The 10,640-nt window shown below is 32.4% G+C and overlaps 1 protein-coding gene across 1 annotated transcript; it reads left to right on the top strand.

Moving 5' to 3' along the window:
- Window positions 1–7,110: 7,110 nt before the first annotated feature.
- On the top strand, window positions 7,111–9,062 carry LOC140824527 (uncharacterized). The gene is made up of 3 exons (XM_073186107.1): window positions 7,111–7,344; window positions 7,729–7,858; window positions 8,078–9,062. The coding sequence occupies exons 1-3, from the start codon at window positions 7,212–7,214 to the stop codon at window positions 8,964–8,966; spliced, it is 1,152 nt and encodes a 383-aa protein (XP_073042208.1). The 5' UTR covers window positions 7,111–7,211; the 3' UTR covers window positions 8,967–9,062.
- Window positions 9,063–10,640: the final 1,578 nt, after the last annotated feature.

Raw genomic sequence — 10,640 nt, 5'->3', positions numbered from 1 at the left:
TTCTCGTACGACCTCTAAACTCGACCAAATCACGAACGGCCAAAAACATGACTTTCCTAACTCATTGAGGTACTTTCTAGTCCAAGGAAATGGGCTAAAAGCCAACCAAGAGCTCAAACGAGTACCAAAACCGAAGTTCAAAGCTGCTGGAAAAGTGCAGCAGCGGTAGTTTATTTGCTTGTGGTGAAAATTCCAAAATAAATGACTATGGGCTTGAACCACTACCCAATGACTCTTACCAACATCCTAAGGCATGTCTTGGACCATGGCTAAGGGCTAGAAGCCAACCACAATCCAAGGAAACACCTAGGACAATTACAGCATAGCAACCAAGAACACCACTTGCTGCATAGTGTGTTGTATTGAACCATTTTACTGTCTTGTCTCGTTCCAAGGGCCATTTTATCGCCCATGGCTCGATCTAGACATGGTGGAGTGTTGTAGGAACCATGGCTATGGGATAGAAGCCAACCATAATCCATTCAACACAACCAAAACCGAAACACAATCCTACAGAATTTGGGGGAAACCGAAATGAACTTGTTTTGTTTTGGTGAATTATTGATGGATCAGTGAACCAAGCTTGGAAAGGACACATTGTTCACGTCCTAAACATGATAAGGAAGAGTTCTAACCATGGCTATAGTCCCCAGGACAGCCAAGATTCGAACATCCCTCAAGCAACTCAAGGACAGCAAATTGTGACTCATTTCTGCAGCTTATGTAAAGTTGCTGTCATTGCTTCGTTCTTTGAGGGTATGGACTGAAACCAATGGACCAATAACACCCTAACACACTCTAAATTATGCCTAGAAGCAGCCTTGAGTGCTTGGAATCGAGCAACCTCCTGTAAGCAACAAAGATCAGCAAACCGTGAAGTGGAAAGCAAGGGAGCCGAAAATTCTGTACAACTTATTGCTTGGAGTGTTGCTGTCCATTTCGGTTTATGTCTTGAATCATGCATATATGATGGTTTTAAAATATCTATAGGACTTGATTGAAGAGAAAAGAAACAACATATACATGCCTGGAATTTGTTTTGAAGAAAACAAATCAAAACGACAATACGACGCGATGGAACCGAGTTGGATCTTCTTTGTTACTGCTGCTGTTCTCTCACGATTTTTATCAGCTGTTTCCTTCTGATTTTTCGAGCATATGAGTGTGAGATATGTGGGTAAGGAAGAGGAATGTTATAAGTGGTGTTAAAGGATGTAATAATATGCATTTAGTTGAGAGTTACAAGTGAAGGAGTGGAATGGATTTTGAATGTTTCTTCTTTTCCCTTAGCTGCCGAAGACTGATTAATTTTATTCCTTATTCTTGCTGCACGTTGGAGTTAGATTGCTAACGTAAGGTATTAAGGAGCCTTGAGGAGAATTATGGAGTTTGCATTACCATTCATTATTAAATTTAAAAGTGGGCAATGAATATACTATGAAAACCATTTAGTGGTAATTTGAATGGGTTTTTGAATTGCTTCTCCTACCTTATTGCCGTTGGTTTGTTAATTATTATTTTTTTTTGCTGCATTACACCTTGCTTTGTTTGGGTAATTAGTTGAGGAGAATTGCATTTAAGTTTACTACCCATTAGAGAATTAAAATGAGGTTATAATTTCACCTAAATGACCATTGAGGATGGTTTGAATGGTTTATTACACCTTTGAATTGTCTTGACCAAATTCCTACTAATTTTGCATGGTATGTTATTATTTAAACCTTTTATTTTAAATTCTTTAGGTTTTAAACATCTATTATATGTATTTTAATGCATTAACAATTTAATTTAAGATAGAATATTGCATGGCATACTTGACCTAAAATTTAAGTATTAAAATGCTAGGTTTTTAATTTTTTTGCATATATTAGTCTTAGATTAATTTATTACCTTTTGTTTACATATTTTAATTTAAGCTTTAATTAACTATTGAACCTAAAAGAACTTATTTACTATTTTAACTCCAACTAATTTAATAAATCCTATAACATTCTTTTTTCATTAACATAAATTATTTCTTAGCTTAATTTAAATATAGGAATATTTTTATTATTATTAATCTTATTTCAAATTTCCAAACTCCGGTCCGGCCTCGCGTATTTAACTGAAAAGATAAAACTAAACTTTTGCATTTAAAATAAATAGTTATGACTTGTCAAATATCAAAATGAATTAGACCCTTCACACACACACACACACACACACACACACACACACATATATATATATATATATATAATATATATATATATAATCATTTTTAAATTTAAATAGCAATAATTATGCATGGCTTATACGTAGTCTGATTTTCGGGTCGTTACAAGAAATGTAAAAACTATTCATATTTGAATTATTGGCCTTCACGTGATTTTTTCAGAGTCTCGGATTTCACGTGAAATTATCATTTCAGAGTCTCAGCTTTCACGTGAAATTGTCAGGCATTGAATGTACGTAATAAAGAGAACGAAATGAGCGAACTAAATGAGCGGACAATAAAAATCGATTTTTTTAAAAAAAATTATATAATATACAGAGTCCGCGCTTACTAGCGCGGATTGCAGTAGTATTGAAATTTTTTTTAAATTTTTTTTGAAAAAAAAATTTAATTAAATTATTTTTAAAAAAACCAATGAATACACTAACAAATGGTCACGAATTTGTTTTAACTTATGAATATTTTCTCATAAGAGCTTTTCATGATACATATTTGTCTCATGGGATTTGTCTAGAGATGTCAATGGGGCGGCTATGAGGCGGGTTTGGCTAAACCCAAGACCCTCCCCATGAAAAAAACTTTGACCCATTATCCGTCCCACCTCGGTTAAATATTCTTCCGACCCACCCCAACTCGAATACGAAACGGGGCCGGGTAGACTCGTGACACCCGATTTTTTTAAAATAAAAAAGTAATATTTCTTCTCACATTACTAAATTATGAAACAGACAAGCCTCTAAATATAAGATTGTGGAAAATTAATTCATGTCTTCGACCACACTTGATAATAACGAACAAAATATTTTCAAGACATAAAAATTATATAAAAAAAAAAAGAGTTGTTAGCTCTCCAAAAAAATCTTGACATCTCCAAAAATAAGTCATGACATAATTTAAACAGTATCAATATAAAATCAGTGAGTAGGCAATATTTAAGTCTACTAAGATGAGGACCAACTATTCTTCCATTATTGCTAAAAGCAGATTCAAATGCAATAGTTGACATAGGAATAGCTAAGATCATTATGATTGAGGTGATGTACTAAAAAAATGAAAATTATTAGAACTAAAACCCGAAAATATTTATATCTACATATATGGTGCGGGTATGAGACGGGTATTATAAAACCCATGACCACCCCATATCCAGATGGATCTGAAAAATTGGACTTGAGATCCACCCATGACTCATTTAGTATGTCCAAACCCACCTCATACATGCGGGTCCCTTACGGGTCCGGGTAACATCCCTAGATTTCCCCTGCGGATTAATTAATTAAATATTCAAATACGCGTACGGGGCCAAAAGTACCATGAATTACGGTTCATTACATATTCAATCCAATGAATGCTGTCAAAAGTTGTACAAAAGTGTGATATTCTCTTATCAATAATTAGAAGTCATACTTTTGTCATTTTTATAATTTTCAATTGTTTGTAAAAATGTTATAAATTTTCACAAAATGCTAAATGATTCCATTACACATCCATGAAATAATAATAAAATAAAATATTATGTCCCAAAGGATGTCTAAGTTGGTAGAATAGATAAACACTTGATTAATAATCATAAGTTAGATTTCTTTTTCCAGTGACAAAACCACGTTAGTATCCGGGTGACCTAATTTTTTATATATATTAATTTTGAAAAAATTAGATTAAGTTGATATTAGCATGTATAACTCAATTTAAAACATTAAATTATTCCAGAGTTCAAAATCGAACACTTTCTCAGACAAATCTATCTCACGATATCATTGCAGTTTATCTAACTAACATGATTTGCAGTCTATTGCATTAACTCGAAAAGGTACCAAATGAACACCGAAAAACAACGGATAAGGATTCCCGCGTCCATAAAAATTGATAAACTACACTGCGTATTTAGACTCAGTCTGCAATAAGATGAGCAATATTTTTTTTTGTCTTTTCGAGAGGAATAAGGTAAGAAATTTCGAAGAAAATAATATGTAAGACGTGAACGCGAATGGGTCCAGCCGTCAAGTTTTATTAACACGTAGTAATAGTTAATTCCAAAGAGCATGTTTTCCACGTGGGTCTTTCAAAGAGACTTCTATAGTTTATTATTTTTAGTAGGTAGACCATGCTCATGTTCTAGGAATTTTTTTAGTTTAATATAAAAGGCTAAAGTCGTAGGTTTCAAAAGGGTTTATATATATATATATATATATATATATAAATTGTAGATTTTTGTAAAATTATTGAAGAGTATTGCTGATATCCATATTTATAATGAAATAAAATTGGAAAAAAATCAGAAAAATAAACAAATATTAAATTTAAGAAGCCATTTATTTTTTCTGTAATTTTTATGATTTAATGAATACTTAAGAAGCAAGTTGAGCCCTTTTCATCCAACTCAGGTCAATGAGTAGACCGACCTTGGCGTGTATATGGATCCTTCTACGTGTGCCTTAAGAAGCTTCTAATTAATGAAACAAAATAATTCAAAATTTAATTAATATTAAATATATTTTCAATATCTCGGAAATATTTATTTTACACAGGAATAAAATAAATGTTCACATGCGTAGATAAATAAAAAAGGTCAAGAAAGATGGCTGAATTATTTTTTTGGATGGCATTCGTGAATGTTTCTCCACCATATATATATATGTATGTATATATATATATATATATATACATATATTGTGTATATATATAATATTATGTGTAATTTGGCGAGTTGGGATAGACTGACAGACTCGAAACCACCATTAGGTGGGGTAGGGACGAGTCTAGTTGACATTTTGACAAATTGAAAAACTGTCGGTTTAACCTACTTATTTTATATGATGAGACGTATCGGCACGACCATTCTCTCATTTTGTCATTTTAACCTATCAAATTTACTATACTATATTATTAATTATGAAACCCTAAATTTCTTTTATTCATTTTGATTAAAATAACAGAAATATTACTTTCTTCAATATATTAATCAATTTATAACTCTGTACGACTGTACCTACAGCTTCCATATTCTTTCCGTACTTTAGGTTTTCAAAAGTTTCCAAATATTTCTCTATCCTATAATATATGTAAATTTGAATTAATAAAATTAAGACAAAATTATATTTAACTTTATTATCAAACAATAATAAATATTATAAAAAACAATGAATTAGATTTAAAAATTCTTCACTGGTGAAAGTTAACCGAATTTAATTATATTATATCTTTTGCAATAAAATTAGGTTGTGCTGGAATAATGGATTTGAAATGATGAATTTCAAATTCCTCGATTTGTTAAGAATAAATAAATTCCAAGCAAATTTTGATTTCAATCTATATCGAATATGTAATTTTTGTATTAACTATAAAAAATAATATTTTTTCATGGATTATCCAAATAAGATATTTGTCTCACAAATACGACCGTGAAACTGTCTCACACAAGTTTTTGTCATTTTTGTAATAACTATGGTGGATTTCAAATACACAATAGATACATGTTATCTAAAATTCATTCTTCAGATAATTTCTCTTTCTCCAAATTAAATTCATTGATATAAGCACGATCTTGAAATTATTAAAAAAAATCCATGAACTGTGGAATAAATGTAATAACGCAATTCACCACTACACCATGCTGGACCAACACGAGAAACACAAAAATAAATTAAATTTAATTAAATTAAAGGAACAAAAGGAGAAAAGAGTTAAGAGAGTACCCCTGTCTGAAACCTAATTTTTTTCCAACATTGGCAACCTCTAATGACGAAAGAGTCGCTGTACACGTCAGTCAAATTGATTCTTTTTTTTTTTATCTGTTTTAAAACATTAATCAATTGACATTGTCAAAAAATAAATTATTTTTTCTTTAATTTTTTTTAGTTTTAAAACATTAATCAATTGACATTGTCAAAAAATAAATTATTTTTACTTTAATTGTTTTTAAAAAAAATTCTTTGAACTTTTTTTGACTTGATTAGGTTAAATCTTTTTAGAAAATTTGATAATAGACTTCATTTGTTCAAAAATAAATTTCATTACTTTAGTTTTTAAAAATTGGATTCTAACATTTCAAATTGACCTAAGAACCCGTTTTGTGAAAAAAGATCTGTGAGACCGCCTGACAACATACCTACTCCAATTCATATACCTCAATGAACTTATTAAAATTGACACTTTCATGAAGTCAACAAATATTAGAACACGTAAGAAGTTTTTTTTAAAAAAAAATAAACAAGACGATAGAGAAAATTAATTTTTTTGGCCAATTTGGCATTTTTTTTCCAAATTTTCGGCGGCGTGACACTTGATGTAATACTGGCGTGCATACTGTTAGATAAACACTCTCAATGAAAAACATTAAAATCGTCAAAAATAAAATAAAAATTCGTTAAAATCTTAAAATGACAAGATTACATAACCAAAAATACATTTTTATGTGTCCTTAATATAATAAATGTACATCAATCTCCATACACACCCAATGGAATTAAACAATTTTTTCCTATGTATGAATAACATTTTCGGTTCGGCGTGTGAAGGCACATATAATATTTGATTTATTTTCTTCTAAATATATATATATATATATATATATATATATATATATATATATATATATTTTTTTTTTTTTTTTTCAACCGAAGTCAAAAGGATGGAGGGAGAAGTATCCATGTTCCTTCTCTCTCCAACAAATTTTAATATTTAAATATCAATAAATAATTGAACAAACCTTTTTGTGGCATGTGTTTAAAACACGGAATACCAAAAATATCCCTTTCCGATGATGTTTCGCAACTGGATCACCTATAGCAGAAGGGTAGGTTCCACGAAAACATCTTTGATTTTTGTCAGCTTTGATTTGGTGTGTATAAAAGGAGTGAGCTTAATTGTATCCCTTTTCACGGACGAAGTCTTGAATTCTTGATCACTCTCCTTTAACAAAAAAAAAAACCCAGAAATTTGGAGTGAGGTATATATTTTTTTCAAGGGTTCAAAAATTGGGACTTAAAAAACTAAAATGGTGAGGCCAACTTACGTTGACAGTAATGGAATGAAGAAGGGTGCGTGGAGTGAGGAAGAAGATAAAAAATTGCGGGATTATATTCAGAGATATGGCCACTGGAATTGGCGCTTGTTGCCTAAATTTGCTGGTAAGATAACATATATATATATATATTTTTCTGGGTTTTTGTTTTTATCGGTTCTATCAAGATCGAAACCCTAGCTAGGTCCTGAGAAAGAACCTATTTTTCTTGTCTGTTTTTTTTACTATTGCTAGATCTGAACTTCGCGATTTGGGGGGAAAATCATGTAACGCTAAATTATGTGCAACGGTTTTAAGATAGAAAATCCAATCTGATAAAATTATGTATGTTCGAAGTTGAGGAGATTGTTAATTTTTTTAGTAGAAATGGTGGCTGAAAATGGAGGGTTAACTTGTCTCTTGAATATTGATTCATACTAAACAGATTGAACATATATGGATTTGAAAATATATACAAACATTGATGCATTATATATTTTGATGGATTCAGGTCTTGCAAGATGTGGGAAGAGCTGTAGACTTCGATGGGTGAATTATTTGAAGCCAGGTACTAAACATGGTAACTTCAGCAAATATGAGGAGGATCTTATCATCCAACTGCACAATCGACTCGGGAATAGGTATGATCGACGTTCTCAAGTGTTGATCCACTCGCATGAATTTGTGCCGTATTTTTCGAAAAAGTCTCAACATAAAATGACACCAAATTGGACAGCTTAAAGAAATTTTATGAATCCAAGATGATTGTATGGCTGAATACTAGCTAGCTAGATGCTGCTAATCAATATGATGGATTGCACTAACTTAATGTTTGTTGCTATACTATTCTTGATATCCAGATGGTCATCCATCGCAGCAGAATTGCCAGGAAGAACGGACAACGAAATCAAGAATTTTTGGCACACATGCATAAAGAAACGTGGCAGACGTAACCTCGATGTGATACAACCAGAAAGCATGATCGAAGAGCAGATCAATGACAAGACTGATCAAGTACTAGTGTTTGATGAGGAAGAGCAATTACTTGATGAATTAAATTACCTCGATTTTTGTAATGGTGATATGCTCCTACCATGTGATTCAATTTCTCCGGGTTCTGTGGCACAATCCTCAGACAATTTGTGGGCTGATTCAATTTCTCCGGGTTCTGTAGCACAATCCTCAGACAATTTTTGGGCTGATTCAAATTATACGGGTTCTGTGGCACAATCCTCAGACAATCTGTGGGCTGATTCAATTTCTCCTGGTTCTGTAGCACAATCCTCAGACAATTTGTGGGCTGATTCAATTTCTCCTGGTTCTGTGGCACAATCCTCAGACAATCTGTGGGCTGATTCAATTTCTCCTGGTTCTGTAGCACAATCCTCAGACAATTTGTGGGCTGATTCAATTTCTCCAGCTTATGTTGCACAATCCTCAGATAATTTGTGGGCCGAAATATTTCATGATGAGTACACATCTTACAACCAAAATGATTTTAATAACTTCCCACCACTGCAAGAGGAAGAGGTTTTCAATTCTGGGCTAATTCAAGAACATTATTATAGGGAATATTTATCGACCTTCGGTAATTCTATTCCGAACTCGTTTGACTGGAATCATCAGGCCGATGATGTGTTGGATACATCTCAAAGTGAACTCCCATATTTTCCATCAGAAGTGGAGGCTGCAGAAGAGATTTATGATCACTACTTTCAATATTGTGATCATGACATGGGCTTGTCTTAGGCTCTTGGCTACCATGCAGTTCATTAAATTACGCAGAATCATTGAAGTAGAAGAGAGTTTTTCATGTTAAATCCATGTTTTTACAGTATACATACACATACACGTCTTATATATTATTGTGAACTTTAGGATGTTGCCAATGCTGCGATGCAATCAGAGAGGAAAACGACGTCTTATATATTATTGTGAATTTATAATTTCGTATACCTGAATCACAATTTCATGTACGGATCGGATCACAATAGATATTTGTTCTTTGAGCTGCTTGAACTCGATCAGAAGCTCGAAATTTTTTGAGCCGAGTATGGACTGTGTGGCCCTTATCAGAACGAGCTAGGGCAAAAGGAGTTAGGATTGGCTGAGTACTTTTGTCTGAAGTAAATTAACTCGGTTGGATGAACAACCCTACCAATAGTACTAAAAGTTTAGAGTGTAATCTTATTAAATAATGAAAATGAATTAATAATGGATTATATAAAAAAAATTATGGTATTTTTATTATTATCATTATTTGATAGCCCGTGGGCCCCTAGGCCCGGATTAAATCTTGGGGGCCCGGATTACATCTTGGAGGCCAGGACTCAAATGGAAGACAAGCCCATCAAGAGGCCAGGTTTGAGTGTTAATTCATTCATTCAATATTGTTTTTAGCAGCACCCCTAGCTGCTCCCCCCTATATCCTCAGTCACTGACTTGAGCGTCGGAGGGGCTATGCCAGGACACCCTCCTGGCCCCCTCTTAACGGTCTTTTTCTTGATTTCAGGCTCATGGTCATCTTAAAGCCCACGTCTGAACTAGTGACGCTCGTTGGGATCAGACCCTAGATTTTCCGTGAGTATCATTATTATTATTATTATTGCTATTTTTATTATTCTATAACACTTGAGGCCATTAGAATAATTGTTTTGGTATTACGATGAATTTGAAATCCATCCAAGATGAGTATCATTTCGAATTCCTTCTCAAATCAAACCTCTCCGTTCAAATTAACATTAGGTATATCTCGACTTGGTCGGGAAAAAGAATTGATAAACCAAACTGAATTGTGTATATATGACTATCGGAAGAGTAAAATTGGAGTGATTGATAATGTGATCACTGGTAGTTTGAGGAAATTGATCTTTTAAAGAGAAATACTTTCCCAGATGGTTTCAGTCGATCGGTCTTTGAATTTTCTGCATTGGCTAAATTAATTATGCATTATTTTCTAATGTGATTAGTAATTTAGTATACTTGATGGATTTTTTTGGTACCGATATGAGGAAACTAAATTATATTGGGTACCCAACTACCGGTATCTATATCATCAGATTTTTTAGTTAATTTTTTTACCGAAGAATAAGTTGTTGGAACTATTTTGTGAGCTCATATTATTTAATTAATTATACATGAACAAGCTATCTAATAAAAGACCCAAAAAGTGATCTAATTAATTATGGATTTTCAAAATATTAAATAAATTGTTATGATTCATCTTATATATAGAAATCCAATCCAATTAAGTCTTCTATGATGAGTCGAAAATTGCTTAGGTTATATATATACGGTTATGATCCCAAGTCACAGAGATTATATCATATAATATATATGGTACACATATTCTAGGTCTACATCCTTCTCTCATATATGGCAAGAACAAGGTAGTCGATTTTCTATTGCTTTGAAAGATCCATA

Source organism: Primulina eburnea, chromosome 2 (assembly GCF_022965805.1).
Source record: "Primulina eburnea isolate SZY01 chromosome 2, ASM2296580v1, whole genome shotgun sequence".
NCBI lineage: Eukaryota > Viridiplantae > Streptophyta > Magnoliopsida > Lamiales > Gesneriaceae > Primulina > Primulina eburnea.
The sequence above is the reverse complement of the archived record's forward strand: the minus strand, read 5'-3'. Positions and strand labels throughout refer to the sequence as shown.